Here is a 25963-nt window from a genome sequence, read left to right as displayed (position 1 = left end):
GAAAGAAAGATCGCGTATAATTCACCGGCGTTGAGGACTATTTTCTGCATTATTGTTTTGTTTTTTTACACATCATAAGTCGGTAGAAGGAGACAAAGTCACATAAGGAACATCGTCAGCCTTTCCAAAGTACAAAGTTTGCATGCTTGGTATCCAGGCTTTGTCAGCTCCTTAATGGTCAATGCTATTGCTGACACCTATTGGCAAGGAGGAGATAACTATGTAAGCACTGTCTATAAGAAAGTCTACATTAACACTTTGATTAAATTTATCTGGAATTAATATTTATCCTGTACATTGTACTATATACTAGAAGCAGATATACTGCAAATTTGTGGACCTCGTAAGATGAAATATATTTTAATCTTTGTTAAGAGCAGTGACTGTATTGTTTAAACATGCTGTAAATTACTAGCACTGAAGAAAAAAATCAATGCAATTAATTTTTTTTGTCTATATCTATCGGTCTTGGCAACCTAATGTTTTGGTTTCTCTTTTTTTCATCAGTAATAATGAGTATGTTGATGCAGATTTATGTAGAATATTTATTAATGCTAAGTAAACCCTATAAACAAAACAAAGATCACCATGACTTTTATTATCCAAATTTATCATGCATTATTTAAATGTATGCATATTATTGTTGAAAGTAGATACTGTACAAAAGGAAAGATAAATAAATAGAATAATATTATTTAAAATGTTACAGCAATGGAGAAATCAACATGGCCCATAAATGCTGACATGTAGTTTCATTAGCTTACTGGTTGCAGTCCATTCCTCAGCATAATGCCACAATGTCATCAATCGTCCCTTTAACTTCCTCGTCTCTTTATGCTGGTATCTCCTGAGTTTACTCTAGGATATCATGTTATATTATCACCTTTTATTACTTTTTTGATCGTTGCATCTTTAATTAATTCAACTGCAAACACCAATAGAGGGATCATCTGAACATAAATTTGAAAAACCCATTTGACCAATGCTGCTGTATGAAAGATTTTCATGTCAGTTGCCAATTTACTGCCTTTAATACCATTCTAAACACAAAATATAATGATGACTTGAAATAACTTTGTAGTCATTGGTTACATGGAAATTTGATTATATTATTTATATATTAATATACAAAAATATATCTTCAGAAATCAAAATTATATTTATATGTGCTTTAAACTGAATATTTTAAAATGTGCAAAGGTTAAAATGAAAATAAGTTGACTGGTTAAAAGTTTGTACTCAACAGACAACAGTTCAGCAATACTAGTAGATAAAAAATTAATGATAACAGGAAAGTATGTTATACTATCATTTTATTTATCAATAACTCTTTATAGAATTTATTTGGTAAATATAATTCCAAGAAAGCATGATTTTCATGAGAAATCAATAAAAACATCGGGTCAGTGTAAATGCATTACTGTTTGATAGTCATAATACTATCCTGATTTATGAAAGTAAACTTTATGTTTTTTTATTGAAATCTTGGAAATTTTGTTTGGTTAAACAATGTAAATATGATAGTTCATATCTGTTTTGTTATAATTTTGGGTAGAAATTTTCTAATAACTATCTAACGTACATTTAAGAGCTGAAAATTAATCTTTTCACATTCGCTTACTATCCTTGCAGAAAAAGTAATTACTAACATAAATTAGGTATGTGTGTTCCATAATGTTTGTGATATATTTGTAATATTTCACATGGTCCGAATCAGCACGTAATATGGGCCGAATCCGCTACGGCATGAATCAGCCATGATCCTAATCAGCCATTATTCATGGATTCCAGGTGGACTGGTACTCTTTAAACGGGAAAAATAACCTTATTTTGCATCTTAGAACCATCCTAGAGGTAACACGTGCAGTAGACAAATGGAGCCAATTCAACTCCCCAAAGCACAGGTTTCATGCGATCCTTGTTTTCTTTCAGCATGCCCATAATTAAGAGTTCTTTGTTTGTACATTTTCAGCTCCACTGAAATACATACTGTGTCTGAGGTTTAAATGATTTGTTTTCCTGCTAGTCGTGATAAATCACCCGTTTTCGATGGCAGTAGTTCAAAGTTTGCTTGAAAGACATTTTGGATGATATTTTTAAGTAGTTCATGGATTTTAGAATAAATAATGACCTGCAGAGCAATAGAAGTATGAATTATGCGCCTAAACAGATTCAGAGTCTATTATAGCCCTGACACGAAGTAAAGGTAGTCCTACATGTAAGACATGGCACATGTTGATTTTGTTTAGGTGCTGTCTTACTATCCAAATAACGGCCTTGTATAGTGTGTTCGTTGACATCGGAATGAGTAGTCAAATTTTCAGGAATATCTCACACATCTGGAAGCATATATCGACACTCTTCCACTAATTTATGTGTAATTAATATACTTACTGTGCTGTCATTATCCTGGCGGAATGAAAATATGACACATGCAAATGGACGCCTTTTCATGTTCCATTGACATACATTTGAATTTGGTGCAATGCGACGGTAGTCGATGTATGCTGAAGTATGTTTAAGTTGGTTCATGTGATATGCTTCTTGAGCAAAACGAAACGTTGCTTTACAGTTCCAATAGGCATTATTATATTTTTATTCGTTTCGTTAAAGAATAATATTTCCACTTAACCTGATTTCGGCATTCCAGGCTTTCATCACTTTCCTGTCAACTGAAATGTAGGCCAGTGAAACTTGAAAACAGGTCCATTTCTTTTGTGAGAATTTGAATTTATTAGAGAAAATACATCATAGTAAGTATAGTCTGACTAAAACATTATTACCTTACTTTGTAGAAAAGCGCCGTTATTTTAATTGCCAGTTGCGTGAGATATTCCTGAAAATTTGACTTTTGTTACGATGTTAGTCAACATCAAAACACACTACAAAGTACTGTTAGTTAGGCAGTAAGACCCTGATGCCCAAAACATAAATACCAGCGTCAGGTCTTACATGTAGGACTAGAAGTAATGGATAAACTTTGAGTGAACATGCCATTCAAAATCAGTTATTGTTAGTCCTACAGCCTTAGTCCTACAATGTAAGACACATCACCCAATAATTTTGTTCTGGTGATGGGTCTTGCAGCCTAAATAATGGCGCTGTGTAGCGTGTTTTGATGTTGACTAACAGTATAACAAAGTTCAGATTTTCAGAAATATCAAACACAACTGGCAACCAATAACAACACTTTCCTACAAATTAAAGTTGTTTTTGTCAGACTTTACTTACCGTGATGTCCTTTCTGTAATAAATTCAAATTCTCACAAAAGAAATGGATCCATTTTCAAGTTTTGTTGGCCTACATTTCACTTGGCTGGAAAGTGATGAAAGCAGGGAATGTCAAAATAGGGTTAAGTTGAAATATTCTTTAACGAAACAAATACAAATATATTATGCCTATTGGGACTGTAAAGCAATGTTTCATTTCATTAAAGAAACATATCCCTAACATGAACCTACTTAAACATACTTAAGCATACCTCAACTACCATCACATTGGAATAAATTCAAATGTATGTCAATGGAACATGAAAATGCATCCATTTGCTAGTGTCCTGTTTTCATTCTGCCAGGATAAAGATAACACAATAAGTATATTAATTACACATCAATTAGTGGAAGAGTGCTGATATATGTTGCCAAATGTGTGAAATATTCCTGAAACTTTGACTACTTGTTTTGATGTCAATGACATGCTATACAAGCCCGTTATTTAGATAGTAAGACATGGCACTTAAACAAAAACAACATGTGCTGTGTCTTACATTGTTGTACTACTACGGCATAAGACATATCACCTGATATTTTTATTCTGGGGTGTGATGGGTCTTACTGTCTAACTAACGGCACTGTAGCATGTTTTGATGTCAACTAACAGTGCAACAACAGTAAAATTTTCAGGAATATCACACGCAACTGGCAACAAATAAAAACGCTTTTCTGCAAAGTAAAGTGATAACGTTTTTTGTTTCTTTAAGATGAAATCATTGAATGTTTTTACAAGTCACTCTTCCCATAGCTTAGATTATTCCTCAAACAGGTGCATAGGTATCGCTTAGTATACTACCCATTGGTGTTAAGCATTACCCAGTATACTTCATGAAAGACAATTGAGTTCTAATTATAGGTAACCAGTGAAATACAGTGAACAGAAATTGTTCCCATTTATAGATATATTCTTTAATTTGTACACAAACTTTATGGTTTTTGATACCAGTAAGCAGTCTTCAAATGGTGGGGATCTAGAAGTGGAACCCCAGTAGAGAGCTGAATATTAATATTTACAAGTCTTTCAAAAACTTGAAAGTCATAATGTTGCATTTTGTTGGCATGCTTAAGGGTTTGTTGGGCAAATAAGATAAAACTTTTTATTTGACAAGCCCAATGTGCAGTACAGTTGGAATATGGGAGGGGTCAGATCTAGATTAGGAGGGGCCATGTGGGTTAGCCATCTTAACACAAGAACATCCTACTTGTTTGACCCTCCACCCCTATGTGATGGAGGATGTAGGAAGTCGTCCATTTTTCCCTGGAATGCATCCCATGATGATCTCCCATCTAAGGCAGGCTTTAAGAATACTGTTTAAATTAAAAATGTGACTTTGTATTTATACTTTCCCCATAATATTTATTTTGCATGCCATTGTTTTGGATACCTAATCATACTTGGCACACTATTGCCATGATTGTGCTGCTTTGTCATTAAACCCAATCTATATAAATATATTCATTAATTTCAGACCACTTTATAATTGCAGAAAGGGGTAGCTTTTGAGAGATCCAAAGCATAATTTGCATGTTTTTGTACTGCTGTGATAATTTATCAAGTGTTTATGCCAAAATATTATCTTGATCTTAATAATATGCATACACTCTTACATACTTTCATGATTTACAGGTTGACAAGGCTGTGACAGTACTACTGAATTTATATGTAAAGAAACAAAGCGAGAAGAAAGATATTGTGGATGTTCCGAACAAGTTATACCTTCAGTTCAACTTCAAGAAAGTTCCATTAGACAAGAATAAAAGGATAAAAATGTGAGTAAATGGTTTAAATTATTAGTATATTGAATTTTTCAGAAATTATTCAACTTGTGGGACATGATTAACCTTTGTTTATAAGTACACCATTCTTCCATTCTTTATTAAATGCTGATCAAATGAGATGGTTTTATTTAGGTTGATTTAAATGCAATTGTCCTAACATAGTAAAAGTTTAAGAAAATAATCACAACCTACTCTTGAACTGGCAATTTTAGTTTGAAATTTCATCTGCCATGTTAAGTAAAAGGGAGCAATGTTGTTTTTTTAATACATGCAGGATTGAACATGATTTTAACACATTTGGCTGAATGTTTGGTATGATTTTCAGCTCACCAGAGAGTAAATCCAGGTGCGATTTTTACATGGTACTTTATCCTTCTTGCATCATTTGTTTAGAGTTGTTATTTAGTTTTTAAAAAAATAAAATTGATTAACGAGTTTGTACATGATCTACAGGAAGCATTATATGAAGACCTTTTAAATTGGTTCTCTGGGTGCTGATTCATCACCAAATTAGGCAGCTAATACAAACAATATTTTGATGGAAAGTATTCAGGTATCAGAACCTTCGAAATTGGTAAGAATGAAGCCAGTCAGCCTTGATATGTGGCCACAGTTACTTTAAAATATTGGAAACCTTAATGCAGTTGTATTTCTCAGAGACTAAATACATAATTGGACACCATTCTGGTGCGACAACCTTGCAATTTTAATGGATAAATGCCAGTTCGCTATTAGAAATGGTTGCTGATATTAAAAGCAGAAAAACCTACTAACAACATCTTCTATGAAGTCGTTGAACAGAATTTGATCCAATTTTTATTGAAAACTTTCTGGCTTGATGTCATACAAAATGATTCAAGTCCACCATCATCTATAACCACAGTTAATAAAAAAGATGAATGTTTAAACGACTTTTGATGAAAAACTGCTCAACACTGTAGTGCAAACTTTACAGGTGCCATCTTGGCATAAAGGGCCTTGTCAAAAATTTATTCAAATGATGCTGATTCTCCATGAAATATGGCCACCATTATTACTAAAATTTAAAGACTTGAAAGGACTACTTCTCAGTAACTGCTTAGCATTGACCAAATTTGATGGAAGCTTAAGAAGATCCCAAAGCATGCAGCCATATTTATTACAGCCAATCATGACTACACACATGAATATATGAATTTAATATTGAACAAGTCAGAAACCATGAAAATGAACAAACATTGGAAAGCAGTAACTTTTTACAAAGTTTAAAACACTGCAAAAATCACCAGGTGCAGTTTAATCGAATCCAAAAGAGCTGTAGAAATCAGCATGAATAGACCCATTTAAATGAATAGTTAACAATTTAGTTTTTTCCCCAAACCATCATAGATTGGAATTATTTTAATTCAACTGTTAATAACAACTGCTGAATCTTTTTGGTAAACCAAACAGATACACTTTTAAAATTAATGCCCTCAATTTTTTTCTGAAGCCTTTGTTTCTTACATTGCACAGTGCATCAGTGTCATTAAGATGTAGCACTATCTAATCAAGATCACACTGATCCAAGTTTGTATTTTTTGGACCATGGGAGATTCATAAAGAATCAGCCTCAACAGACTGAACAAGAATGTATTAGGGACAACTAATTCAATTTTAGCCGATAGAATAATATGCCTCACAAATACCTGCTTTTTGTCATCCTACAAAAAGTAATGAGAACAAGTCATCTAAAAAGACATTGACTGATTTTACCTAAATAAAGATAATATCAGAAATGTTTCCAGGTATATGATTAAAGGGGTTGGGCACATAAAGATATCCTGCTTCCGGTTGAAAATAAAAATATTCTGCCCATGTCTGATGTCTGTTATCAGTACTAAATATACATGTATTGCACAGCATTAGGCAACTTTCTACACAGCTCACGGTAAGGGAATTGATCCCAAAGCAAACTTTGTTCTACATTTCAGAGTTGTGCTTATGTATTCTGCAGACATGTATATAAGCAGTTTTACTAATGAATTGCAGCATATCACTGGAAAATTTGCAAAAACATGTAAGAGCTTTAAATCTCAATTTGCATTTCCATAACGGATGGTCATATCAACATGGGGTTTTCACTGAAAGACTTACAATGTCATGTTAGTCCTAAAGAAAATGTAGATCTGACAGCCATCCTGGCCACCAGTGAAACTATCTTGAAAGTCTTGTTATTGCTTGTCCAGAATGGAAGGGGAAGGTTTTATCAACATGGGTTTTCACCAGAAGACTTCTTAATGGTATCTAGTTTTAGACCTAAATGAAAATGGTTCATCTTAGACATTCAGCATGGCCACATCAGCAGCCATTTTGAAAATCCTGCTTCATCAGAATGGAAGTCATATAAAAATGGTCTTTTCAGTAAAACACTTTATATTATGTCCATTTGGTCCGAAATGAAAATGGTGCAAGTCTGGCATCCAAAATGGCTGCTGTGGCATCCATCTTGAAAATTTTGTTATCTTGACTTCTAAACCATATGGTTTCTTATGGTGTCTAGATGGTCCTAAATGAAATTATTGCTGCCTGGACAACCAATATACATACCGTATTGGAAATAATATGCGACACAAATATCTGTGATGGCGGTCTTACACAAAATGCTAGTAGAACAAGTCCTGAGAGGAAACATAATACAGAATTTGCTTTCAAGATATTATCAGAGAAAATCTACATATTTATGAAAAATGGTTTGTTGCAAAAGAAATATCCTATTTCCCCATAAAAATATAATGACTGCCCATATCCAATGTGTATTAAAAGATTGGCAAGTGTGTCTCATATCACAGGGGTACCAAACAAAAATGTAGGTAAAAAGGGTAAAAACCTCAAAAATACAGTCAAATAACTATACTTGTTTAGAAAGTTCAAAACCATTTCATCTTGAACATTTTTGAGTTACAGTTTCTTAGGTGTTGGGTGAAATAAACAAAGACTGCTTAACTCTCTAGCAAAATAATAAAACAAAGAGACGAATTTAGTTTTCTGCAGGACCCACATCTTTTCAATTAACACCAGCTGAATGTGATTTTTAACAGGTTTTTAGTGCATGGCCAGTCAGCAATTTGAAACTATATGTCATTGATAATTACTGTTGAGAATTTGGTTTTGTTTGGTATTTTATGGCATAGCAACACAAACAGGTGGCAATAGAAGTAAAGTGCCTGTCCAGGCACACCATGTAGTTGACCCAGGTTGATCCGATGGATAGATTCAATCTTATACCCTTTTAGTTTGCTTTCTGGAACACTAACCAATGAAGCAACCCTGCTCCTATCGTGGAGACTGTAATTGCATTGATACGTTATATTAATCACTTTTTTTTATAGAAATCTCTAGAACGTTTTCAAATTCCTAATGAAAGTTTGAGATCTTGCATTTACTTACAAATATTGCATATTTTATGTCAATTTTTGTTGTTTTTCCAGAAGTCTTCCTCATTCTATCCATTATGATGCAAGAGAAGTCTGTCTTTTTGTTAAAGACCTCGATAAAAAGAGTCGTGAATATGAAGTGACTGTTAGACATTTTCAGGAATTGCTTGACCGCAATGGAATCAGCAAAATCAGCAAGGTGGTTAAAATGTGGAATGAAAAAGAGATTGAAAAAGAGTGAATGTTTCTGCAGATTTTGCTACTGCAACCATATATTGGTATTTAGGCTTAGAGGTTGTGATTTACAGTGATATATAATGATAAACATTTCTGCTGAAATTTAAAACAAAAAGACCACAAACAGCTATTGAATCTTGTAGATATAAAAATAAAACCACTGTTCAGGCTGTTACATTTCTTTATTTACTTAGATTTTATTTGTTGAATTTAGTCCATTTTCCACTTCTGTAATTGAATTTTTCTTCTTTGACATCATTTTAGGTAGGTAGTTAATACACATATGGTACATTGTACCAGAAACAGGCAATATAAAATTCCAGTTATTCATCCCTTTCAATTTTCATGTTTTATATTTACCAGTTTGGTAATTATGCAATTGAGACGCTTTGCTTCCAACACTTTCAGATATTACCAGTGAAAGCACTCAGAACAGACTATTCTCCATTTGATGCGAAAAGGATGCTGGCCAATGCATATGATCTATTTTTAGCAGATGAGAGAATTGTGGGATTGCTCCCTGGAATTCTAGGAAAAAATTTCTTCTCCAAGAAATGGTATTGCTTCATGAACTGTAGATCTTTAAATTATGACAATTGATGAATCCTGTATTTTATTTTGTGAAATTTAGGTTGTACATTTGTATTAGCAGGGCTGAGCAAATCCCATAGCCCGATGTTGCGGACTAGTCATTTTGAAGTCGGACAAGTACAATTTTCGAGGTCGCTAGTCCGGAACAGGTGCTTTGAAAAAAAGTCAAGCTAGTCCTTATTTTCGTGCTTTAATCACTATATCTACCTTTATTTGGCCAATCATGCCATCCGGACATAGTGAATACTTGATTCTACCCCTCTTCGTGTATACATTTACATCCTGTTACCGCTTGACTGCATATTGGACTAAGCAACCAAATTAATTGGAAATCAAAGCACATCAGACAAAAGAAAGCCAGTGTGATCAATTAGCAGTGTTGTACGCGGTTTTGTTGCAATGAGTTTACTCGGTCTAGATCATAATTAGCAGCTCACTATGATTTTAATCCAGCGAGTTTGTGTAATTAAATTAATGAATGGTACTTTACCGACATCAGTGTTGGTTTCCTTTATGAACTGATTAAATGACAGTAATGATTATTTAATTTCTAATTGATTATACAGATGATTAACTTCCACGTGCGATATTGTGTTTGAAGTGAAACAATTACGCTAATTAATGAGCTGTTTCAGTTCATATTTAAAAGAGAAAATTGATGTTACGATCACTTTATAAGTAGTGGTCAAGCAAGCTGATACTTACTCTGTGGATAAAATGAGTTTGCTAAATTATTTTCGCAAGGAAAGGAAATAAAATACCCCATAAAAAATTTCAAAATAAATTTTTTAAAAAAAAGTCTGTAACTAAACAACAACACACAGCATATCTGAGGGGGTAAACACAGGTGATATAAAGCGCCTTTTTCTTTTATTTTGGAAGTGGGGGGGACATCTGTCTGGTGCCCCCCCCCCCCCCCCAGGAAGTAATAACGGCGATTTGGAGAAAATTTCTTTAAGGAATTCCTTAAACCAAGAGTTTACAAATGCTAATGAACATTTCTGCAAATGGACCAGAGCTTGAGGACTTTAACCCAGACACAGCTATCAACTGCTGGCTTAGTGCTGATGCATGTGGCAGACATATACATGGACATATTTTCAAATCCATCAGCGAAAACATATATACATGAACCTGAAGAAGCCAAATGTATAACAACCAATGTTTTTATAAAATTAAATTCTTTTAAGAAATGATTATGTCGTATATTATTTCATTGTTTTTTTTCTTCTTCTTTCTATGGATTAAGTACATATGTCTCATCAAATCTTGGCAAGTGATTACCATTTTGGGACCAGTGAAAAGTAAGGTGGGACTAGTGAAGAAAAAGGTGGGACTACTGAATTTTCTGAAACTACTTGTCCTGGACTAGTGGTCAAAAAAAACTTTACTCAGCCCTGATTAGTAATATGAAATTGTTCTGTGTCTTGTATTTGGGTTGTTCAGGCAACAGTTGGTTGTTTTTGTCCATAATGTAAAGCAAGTTAGAGTACAGCCTGATCTTCAGTGACATCCTTTCATTTGTTTCAAGTGTACCAGGCTTGGGCTGAATCTGGTCTGTGACCCAGTTTTATCTGCTTATTTGTATCATAGGGTGTGGCTTTAAAAATTGCTTATCCTGCCTACACCCTAGAGGAAGTTGCACATGCCTGAAGTATACAATGAAAGAAGCTGAAATTGGTAAATTAAAATGATATTTATGGATGTGACAGTTATGCTTATCTGATATATTTTATGGAAATGTGTGTATGGCAAAGTATTTCCAAGCATCACTTTTTCATGGCATGGCACCTAACTTTTAATTGTTTTTACCACAGTACAATCTTTTAGGCGTTTTCCTGTTGTTTTTTTCAGTGACTTTATCCCAAGTAGTGTATTTGTCTACTTTTAATGCCACATGTCTGTCTTAACTGTAACAATAACAGCAAAAACGGTAGTAATAATAATAATAATGCGCAAATCCCATTACTTTTTATTGCATATTCCAAACCCCATACACATATACCCCTACCAATATCCACCTCAACATCCAGATATTGATGCATGGGATATAATGAAAAATCGATCACATACATTTTGTATCTTCCTGCTTTGACTGCATAAAATAGAGTTTGGTCAGAAAGTATTTGAAAATGTTACAAGAATTGAAATTCCTGTACATCTGGTCATTGTCTCCTTCCAAAGGACCATAATGTTGGGAGCTTGCTGTAGATGTTGGGCTACTCCAAGAACATGTCTGTGTAGTTTCATGAATTTCCACCCATTGTTTTGGGAATATATGTGGTAATGGACAGACTGATGGAAGCATGAACAGAGAGATTAGCAGTGGATGTCAAACTATGGTTGAATCATAATGATTTATGATACAATAATGTTCTTTTTTTAACCAGTAGGATGTGGCTTTATAGTTGTTCAGATGGTCTAGAATTTGGTCAGATGGAGACAGCAGTCATGTTGCCGAGGCTACCAAGGGGATGATGCTGTTAATAGGGAAATGAAGACGTGAACAAATTAAAAAGTTTAACAAACATTTTTTGCGACCATATAGATATAGTTTCAAAAGATTTGAAATTTAATTTGCTTTTTTATGCCGCCTTTGGTAGCGATTGTAAGCATAAACATTTTTCCTGCAAAGCAAGAACTTTCACAGCACAATAAAAGTGTTCCATTCACTTTGGAAAATGCAACAAATGATCAGATTCCGTTGCTTTTGTTTAAGTTTGGTGCTAACTTCTTTACATGAAAGGAGCTTTGTTTTTATTGAAGATTGTAGTCATCTTGCTTTGATGAAGGGTATAGGTGTTATTCAGGTCACCATTAAATGCAAACTTTTGAGGATCAAACATGCCAGTTTCTTATTGCGGTGGTAATATGAAATAATTGTTGCACATTGATTGAGACAGATTTATTTAGGATTCATTGTTTCATTTGCTTAGTATTGTAACTTTAAATTTGTGGCTAAGCTTGCCCACAAAAACCATGAAGATTGGTATCCCGTGAATTTAAAATGATTCACAGTAACCTTAAAAATGTATACATGCCATAAATATAAAAAATGAAACCAAAAACAAAAATCACAAGAATCCCATCTGGAACAAGAACGTAGAATCTAAATTCACATGAATCTGTACCAACTCCATGGGAATTTAGCAATTCCATTGAATCGTATTGAGTGTCATCCCTCTACTCACATTATAAATATTCTTTTCTAAATGCGGTATACATGCTTGGTATTGCAGTAAATTGACCTAAAAAATATCAGCCATTTTTCTGTCTTTGGATACTGTAACTGTTCTTCAGACAGAATTGTAGATATGTAAAGCCTATCCATTTCAGCAACCATCCTGTGCAGGTGAACATGACCGCTAAAGATTTGAAGACCGAACTGGAAAAGGCCATAAACAACGCTCATTGTATCTTGGCAGGGAAAGGGTCATCCAGGTTGGTCCAGTACATCTTTTTATGGATTTATTTTTGGCTTGCTTCAGCAGTATAGACTGAACTGTTGTATTACACTTGGTGTTGGAATCTGCACATGTAAAAAAGCATATTATAATGACTCCATTTGTTTACATTTGTAACCGAAAGAAGTGAAACCAGCAAATTGGGTAAAATCAAGTTATTTTTTTCTCTACAATACAAATTGAAATTCAGAAGACACTGAAAGTATTGTGAATTAAATACCAAATTAAAATATTTCCAACAAATCCAGAAGTATAGAATGTTCTCAATGAATTCAGATAGTCTTGAATGTCCTGGTGTAGCAAAAAGTCCAAAATGTCTTTGAATGAGGTCACAGAAAATCAAGAGTAGTGTGTGCAAGTCCAAAAAGACAGTGAGCACTTTAGTAATTCCAAATTAATAATTCCTCTCAAATTATATCTGATCTAAAACAGAATCATTTGTTTATAAAATCCGTATTTATACATATTTTCACTTCATGTATATTGTAATAGAATGTGAGGATTTCCTATGGAAAAACCCAGTTAAATGTAAACAAGATGGACCCTTGAACTCCTACTGTGTAAGCATGTTGTTTACAACTTTAAATCATGGACAAAATTTAGCTATGTAACATGTTGTTTATAACTAACAACCGTGAAAATGTAATTGTATATACTCCATGTATTTCGTCCCATGGGGAGGAGGAAAAGTGGTACATGTGCATTATTTCAACGTTATAAATATTGTGCACTTTGCTCTTGACTGCAAATTGTTTTATATAACTGCCATAAAGCAGAGTAAATTATGTTATAACATCAGACTCTTGTTGTTACCAATTACGTTTCCTATCATGTTTACCACGTTTACAGTTACCACCATACTTGTGGATGTCTTGCTCATCGGGTAGAAAAAAAACTTACAAATTTTGGGGTCAAGATCAAGGTCACTGATTTATAAAATATGGTTCAGCACCATAAAAACAAAACTTTACATCTGTTTCTTTTTTTTTTTTCTTTTTTTAATGTCCTGTCACTAGGGCCAATATTTCAAGTTCACTTTTTGTCTGCATTTATTTTCAGCATAATTTATGTTTGCTACGGCTGCTGGAGACTTTTAAAAGCTTTCTTAGAGGCAATATATTCAACTAATGATTAGATTCAGGTTTATAAATTCTTGTAAACATTAATACATGTATCCCCACATAGGTTTTACTTTTCTGATGGCAGTCTGTTGCTGTTACCAACAATGTTAAAGATTTTTTGTTATTATTTTTGTAGTCATTTTACTTTAGTCTTGGTGCAGCTCAGATGCAAAAAACATTTGCATTCTTTACATCATGCCAGACATTGGTGGTCATTACTGTCGCACTCTTTTAAGTCCGTCTTAGTTAAAACATCTGTTGCTTCAATCTGAGCATTAAACAGTCACTGTCCTCAAAATTATGCATGTCATTTCTGGAGAACATGCAACATTCTGTTTTATTTGTAGATGAGGCTGCTAAGTAGGAAAATTTAGTCCATTTTAGCATGATTAGTAAGAGTTCTTCATTATCTAATATTTTCGTGATTTTGCTGCAACTGTCCTGCTTGGCCCTTTTAAAGGGAATAAATGCGTCTGACTTCACTCATTTAGTGTAATAATCTGACTTTGTACTTAGCCAAAATTTGTTCTTTAAAAATGAGAGCTGAACTCCATGGGTCTTTCTGTACCTATTATTTTACTTTGTTGTCATGAAGAACTAAGTTTCAAATTCTTTGATATCATCAATATGACATTCATTAACTTGCTGAAAATGCTTAATGTCACATCGTTATTTCATACTTGAAGTTGATGATGGTGAAATGATACTGTCCACAGCAGATGTAATTCAATGTCATTTCACTGCAGTAGATATTAATAGAGTCAATTAAAGTTGTAATTATCATTTTTTAATAAATATATTTTTGTACTAGTGTAAATTTTGTAAGATGGTATCATTTTCATCTTTATTAAATTCAGTGTTGTAAGGAAGGATCACATTGCTTTCACAGAAGGAACATTGTTTGCTTTATCTTTTAGTTTTTTTTGTGGTATAATGTTCCGTGAAAATTAGTACCCCACCATAAACAATTAAATTGCAGTATTTCAAGTGAAATTTATGGAGTGCAGATTTGAATCACTTTTGGTCATTGAGGTTAGCACTAGAAAGAAATTGTTAAAATCTTTAATAAAATTTCATATTAAAGAGGAGTACTGTAAGATTCTTCGCTAATTTGGTCTTGTTTTGCAGCATGGTTACTGTAGCCCATACTGATCTAACACATGAGCAGATAGTGGAGAATGTGATTGCAGCTGCTAGCCAGGTGTCCCAGTCTGTTCAAGGAGGACCAAAAAATATCAAGAATTTCTACATTAAATCCACAGATACAACTGCCATTCCATTATATATCAGCTTAGGTAAATGTATTAATAGCAAGATGTGTATATTTATATGTCCATATATCACAGTATTTAATACATGTACCTACATGGTGCATTGAGCGAAACTTTGTGACTCCTGAATGCATACAATATTTATTCTGCAGAATGTTTGCATATTCCTTGTGAGCAAACTGCTGTTGGTAAGGATGATAGCATCCTATCATCCTGAAAATTTTTAAATCACAAAGGCCATGTTAGCTTATGGCATACATGTTAACTTGTGGCATAGCTAAGTGTCTGTCATCTGTATGTCTGTCCACTCACATCTGCTAATTTTGAGTTTTCATAAATATCATGGCCAATTTTGGTCAAGTAGAAGTATTTATGAGGATATGCCCTACAGACATTTTATTTGAGGTAGCTGCTTAAGCAAAGGTATGGCTTCATAGCAGCCATATGGAAAATCTAGTTTCATTTTCTCCAGAACAGCAGAACCAGTTTTGATTTAACTCTGTAGGAGTGTTGTTTTGTGGTATGCTTTCTCAAAATGCCTGGGTTGGTTCTTCCAGCCATGGTGTGACAACCAGATGGAAAAACCTTTTTCTACTTCATTTCTAGAATGACTAAATTTTTATCAGAATTGTTTGGAGTGTTTTATTTTGTAAACAAATGTGTTTTGAGTTGACGGTCAATGCATTATTGTGGCTTCCCCTTTGTAAACAGTTACATAACATTTCAGTTTCTTTAGAACACCTGTGCCATTTTGATCAAACATGGTTGCATAAGGAATACTCATTTAGAATTGGCATTGGGATTGTTCCTCATGCAAGGATATGGCTTTCATAATAATCATGTGGAAAACCTATTTTTAACTAATTTAACAAACATGGTAGGAATGTTTCTTAGATCATGCTGTATCAAATTTGTATGTAGGGTGGATCCCTTTAGGAGTAGTGTGGCTTCCATAACAACCATGTGGAGAATTATTAACAGTAATATTATTTTTTGGATTACCCTATAATATACTGTCTGAGTGAACTTAACATCTTACATGATAAGCTACCCCCTCTTTATCAAAGTAGAAATATTGTAGCTGTTTTTGAATGTAATCATCCAGATTCGTGAAATATTGGCTTGACTTAACAAACCCGTTTGAAAAAATGAGTTAGGTTCATAATGTAAGATATTCCTGGTTGGTAACAAGTGGGTGATGGCAGTCAGCAGTGATCCTGCTTTCAGGTTACTCATGGCATAAGAGAAAAAAGGAACCATGTTTCTTTTGGTTTTTGTTACCTGAGAGTAGTGTGGCAACAATTTAATTTTCACACACTTGATAAAATAGTTTCATGTTGTTTACAAGCATATTTGCTGCTTGCCTTTGTTGTGTGGGTTGTACTAAATAAAGGAATCTTTATTAACCGGAAGCTGTTATTTTCATATTTTACTATTAAAAAAAACTTCATTTTAAACACGTCAAACAAATTTTAAAAGAGAAAACTTTAATTATTTGTATTTGATGGAAAATCCTAATTGAGTGCTTGGTCGTTTTACTGCTCCAACCAGTCTTTAATTATTTTTGAATAAGTGTGACACCAGCAACGTATGGTAGGTAGGATTATTCAAACACTGCACATGGAATAACATTATATTCATGGATAGGGTTATCTCAGAAAATTACAGTGCCTTTGTTCTCTTATGTCCACAAAATTTTATGACGGGTTAATTGTATAGAAGTCCTTCAGTTTTTTGTGTTTTCTTTTTTAATTTTTGATTGTGAATAAATAACCTTGCACTGTTTAAAATTTTAATCTAAGTAATATGTTACCAGTTATTGCATAGCTTTTTTATTCCATGATGGAATTACCCTCACCTTTATTAGATAAATTTATCCTCACATGGATGAATCTCCAGAGAAAGTTCTGGAAAGAACCCAGAATGTAGGACAGACCCAGTCTGCTGCTCAGGTCACTTTGTGCTGTAGTCCTCTCTTTTTTGAGGGCTCCATTTCCATTGTAGTTTTGCAATGTTGCTGCAAGAAGTTTTGCTTTCAGCTCACGTTAAATTGTGCATTGGGCAAATTAATTTGTATTTTTCAGAGGTTAATCTCTAAGTCCTTTATTTCTTCTTATGAATATTTTGCTCTCTTGCAAGTTTTCGAGACAGTTGATGTTAACAATTTCAGCAGTGTGTGGGAGTTACGTGATTTATTTCAAACTTGTCTTATTTTGGCTCAGGGGTAAGTACTGTCTAACATCATTGCTGGAAAATGAGACCTCCTTATCAGAATTTCCCCATTAGTTAGTGAACATTATTACCCCCACCCCACCCACCCAAATAGTGAACATCAATTATTGCTTCCCTTTTATGTATTACATCAAGTTAGGGGACATCCATTTAGTACATACGCATGGAGGATGGGGGGTAACCCAAATGCATATGCTTGCATATGGGGCGGGTCTGCTGATAATGTTCCTATGCATAGGAAACGGGGTGGGGTGAAACCTCAATAACATATTATCTAATACATAACCTGTTAAGCTGGGTTCAGTCGGTGTTTGAATTTTAGCGGATACTAGACAAACATTTTTAAGTTTTATTAAACACGTTAATATTATTAATCCTTGATTGTTTCAGTGTGGATTAAATATAGGCCGTTCTATAGAATGGGGGAGGGCATCAAGCATACATATGCAGATGAAGTATGTGTAAAAACCTATGCATGTGTATGGGGAGGGAGGGGTCAAACTTTGCCAGATTTTTGCGTATACATTAAATGGATGGCCCCTTAGTCTCATATAAGGGAGTCGCACACCAGCTTTCTATGATATGATTTTTCTTGTTTTATATTGAGTAGGACAGTGCCATTAGTACATTCCAACAGGGATTAGCACTATTGTCAATTATTACATTAAAGCAAGCCTACTCACTCCCTTTGGTTTGTCTTATTGTATTATTCTTTCGTGTATTCTTTTTACCTATTCATTAGATTCATTAAAGAGCAATACTAGAATGGTGTGTTTCTAGTTACACATCTCTCCTTGGTCTTTTTATAAAAAGAAAGAAATAAAAAATGCATAGCTGCCAACCCTCACGAGTTTGGCGTGAATTTCGCGACTTTTTCTGCGATTCACTTATTCACACCACAAGTCAAAACTTTATGAATTCTCCAATTCTCAATTATTTTAAATCTTTAATTAAAATGACCGATTTCCCGTTAAGCGCTAGTTGTGATTTTCACAATTGCCGAAATGGTCCGGTACTGCTGGTCGTGATATTAGTAGAACTACAGCCAATTAGTACAGTTGGCCTATTTTAATCTAAATGTATAAAAGTAGTTTTACAAATGCTTTTGAGAGAATCTGGGGCCTAACCGGAATTTGCTCTGCACATGCGTCACCAACACTGATTTGAGTTACTATTCAGCATCGCATGTAAGATCTTGAAAATGTCTTCACCACCAAGGAAAAAGACATGTATTGCTCAAAAAGTGAAGTTTAATTTGGAATATATCAAAAATTGGCCATGCATTTTGCCATTAAACATTGATATACATCATGCTTTTTGCACTCAGTGTGCCACAAATTGTAGTATTGTGCATGGTCGCAGAGACAATGCAAAAAGACACGTAAAGTTGGGAAAATTAAGAATTAGCAGATTTCAGCTCTGAAATATTTTAAACCATTGGCGGAAGACCTGCAAGCTACCAACGCTGAAGCATTGTTTGTAGTTTTCTTGTCGAACACAATTTACTTTCATCAGCTGGAGACTTGCTAAACATTTGTTCCGACAAATGTTCCCGGACTCGAAAATTGCTTCCAAATTTTCCTGTGGAAGAACCAAGTCTTGCAGCTCCTGTGCATTCCTCACAGCAGCAGTGACAGCGAAAGAGTATTTTCTCTAGTGAGGAAAAATAAGACAGACTTTAGGGCCTCCTTAGCTGCAGAAAATTTGTCAACAATTTTAGTCACCAAGATGAACTGTTTAGAAAACAAATTTATGAACAAGCAGTTGAGGAAGCTCAAATCTGCCACAGTATTATGTCTTGATAAATAAATATTTCTGCATATGTGTAGTGTTTTAGTTTTATATTGCAATCTTGATATAGTGTAGTATTGACAGTCAGAGTTATTGTCATGGTATTTTTCGCTAATTCACAACTTTTTATCCCTTTTTTTCACTAATTGTGAGTCTGGAAGGTTGGCAGCTAAAAAAATGTAATAAAAAAGTACAAGTACTGCAGTACATTAAATGACATCATATGTACTTATACTTTTAATTTTTATTACATTTTTTTATTTCTTTCTTCAGATTTTGCAGGAGATGAAGGCATAAAATGGCCCCATGGGATTCCCACACCACCTGCATTTCTTGCACATGTTTGCAGATGTGTTTGTTCTGCTGTCTGTGGGTCTTCCTTCACCCTGTGTGAGTACTGTGGGTCTCTCAGGATTTGAGGGTAAATGGAGTCCTTTATGTTTGTGATCTGTCTCTTGACAGATGTATAAGGCTTGAGTACCCATGAGGTGAATGACCAGACCGAGAGATGAGTCAGGTGGTCCCTCCACATTGAATTCTCCCGAGGGAATATCCATAGAAACTCAGAGGGAGGACAGGGAGATGTTCCTCCCACCAATCCCTTACCTCATTGTGGAGGAATCGGCACTCTCTCCCGATCCTTGTCACAGTGGCACTAGAAATTGAGTCGTGCCCCCACCCACCCCTATGAGGTAGGAGCAGCACCATCTCAGAAAAGGTAACCCTGATGCCACTGATAGATGAAACCTCTTTGGTAGCAGACAGGTACAGTCATGCTCAATTGTTACAGAGGAGGACTCCCAATTCAGATCAGAGTCACCTGACCAGTCACTGTTCACTGCTCATGAGAACCCCATTGGTATGACAAAAGATCAGGTGGAGCATATGCACACACTTTACAAGGCTGCCAGTGAAGGGGATTGGATTGGCATACCCTCTCTTTCCCATATCCCTCTGAATTCCTGCTTGATATGAAGTGATCCCTTTCAGGGAAATAACTTGTCCTTCCCATTCATGCTGCCATGGACTTAGGGTCCTGGCATAATGGCAGGGTTGATGTTGCCAGTTAAAGCCTGACATCATCTTACAATGAGGAGTCCAGGCTCCAGGCTCTCTTCCCCCAAACTCCCTAGTGAAAAGACCAGATGTATGAACCTCCTGTTGAGTCTGATACTAGGGAGGAGCCTACTTTTGCACTCAGCCATTCAACCTAGCCTCCAAAGCGTTGACCAGGGTAAATGGCAGTTGTCACCTTCCACCAATGATCACTGGATTTCTATCCTCTTGTATTTTTATGAATGGTTGGTCCACTATGGTCACTTGGAGTCCCTAAATCACAGTCTGTCCTGCTGGTCCATAGTGCAGACCTACCAACTCTTACAATTTTGCCGTAAGTCTTACACAAATTACCCTTAAAATACGAACTTACAACATGCTAGCAAAAACTATGGAAAAATTATTGTTGGCGAAAAATCCAGATAATTTGTTCTTCTATGTTTTATTTAAGTCCGGGTTTCATCTTAGAATTAGTGAAATTAATCGGGGAACCAGACAAACTTTACAGCAGCACCACAGACGCTTGAAACTGCACCTATTTGTTCATGTGAAGCATCTGCATGATCAAACTGTTGATTTTAGAATTTTTTTAAATGGCATCCAGAAATCAATGCATTTTTAAGACGAAAGGGAAAATAAGCTTCTAGAAAAGTGCTAATAATCAACACAGAAGAATAAAAAGGAATATTTACATTCTTGTGAGTAAAAGCTGGGAAGGACACAATTATGCTTATTTGACATCATGTGCCAATTTGAGTATGTCTCATGGCGGGAAATTTGATTACCATTGTTGAGAAATGGAAAAGAATTTCCATGAATTATGTAAAGTTGAGAGATAGCAACAAGCCTATGAGCTGCATAGGGCTTAGAACTAGAGTTTGTGCAACTGTACTTGTGGTAAATAAAGTACACATACTTTACAAACTGTTCAGTTGAACATAATGTTTATCATCAATGCATTGAACTTTTAATTACGTTTTCCAGCTTTACAATAGCAATTATAGGTATTTTGTTACACTTTACAGGGAAAAAAATCAACTGCCTTACTGAGATGGACTTGTCAGAGTTGGCAGGTCTGATAGTGACATGGCTGGGTCTTTTACCCAGCCTAGAGAAATCAGAACTTGTCTGATTTCAGGAAGTTATATATGTGGGGATAAATTTCCTCACAAATAGATGATTAGTCTGTGTCCCACAGGACAGAGTGGACAGGATCCTGGACATGTTGGAAGTGCTGAGAGCCAACGGGTTGTCAGCTCATCAGGGAAAATTGAACTCCACAGTAAACCTGGTTCCTTTAGGAAGACTTCACTTGTAACCTCTCCAGTTTATCCTCTTCATAAGCTGGAAACAAAGAAGCCTCCCTATAACAATTCAGATTTCTCAGGGCCAGACTTTCTTTAGGAACATCGCTAGAGTTGGTGGGAAAATGGGGACTAGTTATGTACCGGAGTCACCATCCACAATCTCAATCCCCCCTCCCCCCCCCCTTTAATCATGGGTGCATCAGATTCAGCGTGGGGTATTCATTTGAAGCTAGAAGGAGGCTGGGCGACTGGGGCAAGGAATTTTTCTGAGCGCCATACATTGTAGAAGCTGATATTCACAATGCCATAATCATTTCTGGCATCCTTCGCAGAATGTATCCTTAGGGGCTATGTACTTCTCATATTTATTCAGGGAATCGGTGCAGCAGTAATAGTTGTTCAGGGTTCATAGTCCATAGAAGAATATATCCTGTGCATAAACAATCTGAAATCTAGCTCTTCAGGGATGCATCAAAATACAGTGTCACTGCATGATGGTCTCACCTGGCAGTTTGTACAGGAAATGCAAGATAGTCATCATGGAGTAGTCACTGCACCAATCTGTAGCAGTCTTATTGTTCGGACTGAGAGACCCTTCATGTACTCGTTTGTGACAAAAGTGAACAACAGGCTCCCTTTTAGACCTCCCAGTTTTTTATCAGAGAGCCTGAGCAGTGGAAACATTCGGCCTGGGGTGGAATCACCTGTTCGTTTACTCATTTACCCATTCAGAATTATTCCACATGTGCTCCAAAACCTCCACTGCTCTTGATATCCTCAATGTAGCTCTAACAGTTGTGGTTCATTGATCTTGCCAATTTGCTGAGACCAGCCTAGGACATAGCCTGAGGGGAGAGACCTCATGTATCAACACAGGCTCCTTCCAACACAACAGTTCATGGACACACAAGGCTCATCTCAAGTGATTTATCCGCAGAACCGATTTTCGAGCAAAGTTGAGTGCATTATTCAGGTCAGGAGGCACTCCACATACAAGGTTTGTAATGTTAAGTGGTGAATCTTTTAAGAAGAGATACAAGGCTGGGTTTCTGCAGTAACTTCTCTTATTTTTTGAAGAGATACAAGGCTTATGAAATGCTCTCGAGTCTTCTAAAGGCCTGGACATCAGTTTGAATTCTCACATTGCCAGCCTGATAAATACTTGCCAACAATTATGCTTTTGGCATAATCATTTCATTTTTTTTCCCAGCAAATTATGTCTTACACTCACCTGTATATGGATTAAGCTGTTTTGCTAAAAAAAATAAAGCAATGAAAGGTTGTCCTTTTTATTATCCTTTTCTTTCACTCATTTAAATCTGAAAATATTCTTAAAAAGATGACTGCTGCATTAAGAATATCTTAAGAGTACTAGGAGATGTCATAGATGTACATGTACTTTCCTTATTTTCTATTTCCAAGAAAACAGACAGGTTTCATCAGTTTGAAACCTTGCCTTTCAGATTCATTACATTGGTATGGTAGTTACATAGCGGCCCAGTTTTTACGTTTAAAAACGTGTCAGATGTTAATCAGAACTTACATTACAGTGTGACTCGTTGATGTTCTATGACTGAAGATTTCAGAGCAGATGGATCTTTTACAACTTTAAAACAGTTAAAAAAAAGAACAAATAAACACCACTTTAAAAACTTTAAACAAGATTATACTAGTTCTTGTGGCCAACAGGTAAGGGGCCATCCATTTAGTATGTAAGCTTCCCAAATGCATACTCTTGCATATTTGGGGGGTCTACTGATAATGTATGTACACATAGGAAACGGGGTGGTGGGGTAAAACCCCAATAATAATTTGTTTAATATGTAGCCTGTTCGACTAGTTCAGTCGGCATTTTATTTTTAGCATACACTAGACAAACTTTTTTAAGGTGCACATCTTATTTTTTGATGCAGTCAGATATTCATCATTGGTGGACTATGTTTTATTAAACACGTTAATATTATTATAATATTATTAATCCTTGATCATTTCTGCGTGGATTCAATATAGTCCGTTATATAGAATTCGGGGTGCGTCAAGCGTATGTATGTCGGAGTGGGGGTTTGTAAAAAACAAAGTATGCAAGTGTACAGTGGGTAGAGGGATCAAGCTTTGCCAGATTTTTGCTTACGTACTAAATGGATGACCCCTAACATATTGCTCATAAATGTTTAGGATGCAGAACCAATTTTAATGTCATAGATAGTTAGGTATTGCCAGATTGCTTCTCCTACCCTGCTCTGAGGTCTGCAGTGCATGCACCAGAGAATTGGGCAGCAAGCTGGGTCTCTCATGTGTTGGAATTTTTTCCAGAAATCTCTCTGGAGGTTCATCCATGGAAGATTATTATAAAGATGGAGCTAATTCTGTCATTGAATAAAAAAAAAAAACTATGCAATGCATACAAGTAAGTATTTCATTATTACAGTTTTATCCACACAGAAAAATTACAAATCACAAGTCTACATTTATTGTCATATGAGATCCTCATCAATCTCATTCTTTTCTTCAGACTCTGGAGAGGGTGTTGAACTGCCATTGTTTAAGAGATCACATGCTGCAGAATACATAGACGATGTTACCACAGTATTAGAGGGGAAGGTCAAGGTTTGTGCGAATGGTGCAATACAGATTGTGGACGACAGTGGAAAACCAATCCGAAATTTTAAAAGGTCACTAGAAGATGATGAAGAAAGTCAGTCAACCAAAAAGAAGATAAAGTCAAAACAAAAATCTAAATCAGCAAAAACCACTGCATCATCTCAAAATGAAATAAGCCAGAATGCTGATTCAATGGACAAGTCTGAAAAGGCATCTGTGAAAGCTGATGAAATGGAAGCAGAAAATTCTGTGCAAAATCTCACCACTGATGGAAAAGCAGCTGTTAAAAATGCAAAGAAAAGGTTGCATGACAAGGACATTTTCATTAAAAGACAAAAGACAAAATTGGAAAAGAAAGGAAGAGGACTGAAAATAAAGAAACCGAAAGTATTGATAAAAGATTAGAGTTACAAGTTGACTATCAAGTAAGATTTAAATGAAAAGATCTGGAATCCAGTCTGATTTCTCTGTAAATTAGTGAATAGGCCATATATAGTGTAACCTGGCTATAAGCATGCTCCGTGATAACACAAGTTCAGATGTAATGCGATCATGGTGTGGCTTCCAAAGTTTCATATACATGTACACAAAAAAAATCTTAAAAGTATGAATAATTTGTGTAAAGGTTAACTATCATTTTGGGAAGGAGATTGTGTATGAACTCTATTATAAGATGATCATGTTGCTTCTGAAATTTCTTTTTAATGTATATTTCTCATACATGCCAAAAAATGTCATTAAGGGATGAAAAATAACAAAAAAGTTTATTCAGGGATAGTGCAGATTATGATTTTTTTTCTTCCCTTATCGGTAACAAAATATAATATCTGGTAATTTTTGTTGTGACAACATTGTTGGCTCTTTGAATCTTTATATGCAATCTTGGGTTTAGAGTGGTGAATTTCAAAGCCACCATGAAAGGAAGCCACAAACTTAGATATAAAATGTACTGGAAAATATCTATCGTTACAAAAACAAAGCCGTTGTTCATATTGACTAACCATCTTCATTGCATTGTTATATCATAATCTATTTATGCTGATACCTGGCCCAAGTACAATATGCAGTCATTCACTCAAATAGTCATGCTACCAGACTACTAACAAGCGACCAGCCTCTTATGGCAGGAACAGGAAATGGCTACAGTAGACCAAATGACAGCTAATTCTTTTGTTTTGATTTTTTGTAATGTACTCAGTAAAAAGTTTTACTGAAACTTCAAAGAAAACTGATTACATTTGAAGCAGAGATCATTTTGTATAAATACTAAGCAAGTGAAAAAAAATTGTTTCAGTGTTCTATAATTGTGGAAGTTGCCACCACAGTAACAAGCGAGCATTTATTTGTCCTCCAAAGATGACCTTGAATGGTGACTTAAATAACATGCATCCTTCATCAAAGCAAGCTGATTACAATCTTCAGTTAAAACAAAGCACCTTTCATAAGAGGAAGTTATCACCAAACTTCAGTACAAGTAATGGAATCTGATGGATTGTTGCATTTTACAAAGTGACTGGAACACGTTTTTGCAGGAAAAAGTTTATGCTTACGATTGCTACCAGTGACAGCATAAAATGCAAATTAAATTTCCAGTCCATTGAAACCATATATATCTTGCCATCACTTTTTAATTTGTTCATGTTTTCATTTCCCCATGAATAGCTTCATCCTCTGGGTAATCTCAGCAAGATAGCTGTCTCCAGGCGACCACAATCTAGGCTAGTTTAAGTACGTGTATGTGATGCATGTAAACAACTGTAGTCATGTGCTACTGACAATAAATGAATTGTTTAGTGATGTGTTTCTGACAGTGGAATATTTATCAAATAAAGATTATGATGTTCA

General features: G+C 35.1%; 1 protein-coding gene across 1 annotated transcript; it reads left to right on the top strand.

Annotated features, from left to right (window-relative positions):
• Positions 1-1795: 1795 nt before the first annotated feature.
• On the top strand, positions 1796-25963 carry LOC149803779 (ribosomal L1 domain-containing protein 1-like). The gene is made up of 7 exons (XM_089953567.1): positions 1796-1904; positions 4901-5043; positions 8502-8646; positions 9093-9241; positions 12612-12716; positions 14989-15155; positions 24030-25963. Exons 1-7 carry the CDS (start codon positions 1875-1877, stop codon positions 24521-24523), a joined length of 1233 nt encoding a protein of 410 aa, XP_089809693.1. The 5' UTR covers positions 1796-1874; the 3' UTR covers positions 24524-25963.

This window comes from Sinohyriopsis cumingii, chromosome 3 (assembly GCF_028554795.1).
Source record: "Sinohyriopsis cumingii isolate HCF-2022 chromosome 3, ASM2855479v2, whole genome shotgun sequence".
NCBI classification, from domain to species: Eukaryota; Metazoa; Mollusca; class Bivalvia; order Unionida; family Unionidae; genus Sinohyriopsis; species Sinohyriopsis cumingii.
This window is presented reverse-complemented; position numbering and strand designations above follow the sequence as displayed.

Excerpts from the sequence above, each read along its gene's own strand:
- LOC149803779 (XM_089953567.1), top strand. The coding sequence starts at position 1,875 with ATGGAGCCAATTCAACTCCCCAAAGCACAG. Across the intron at positions 5,044-8,501 it reads AAGAATAAAAGGATAAAAAT|AAGTCTTCCTCATTCTATCC; the intron begins GTGAGTAAATGG and ends TTGTTTTTCCAG. Across the intron at positions 8,647-9,092 it reads GAATCAGCAAAATCAGCAAG|ATATTACCAGTGAAAGCACT; the intron begins GTGGTTAAAATG and ends CAACACTTTCAG.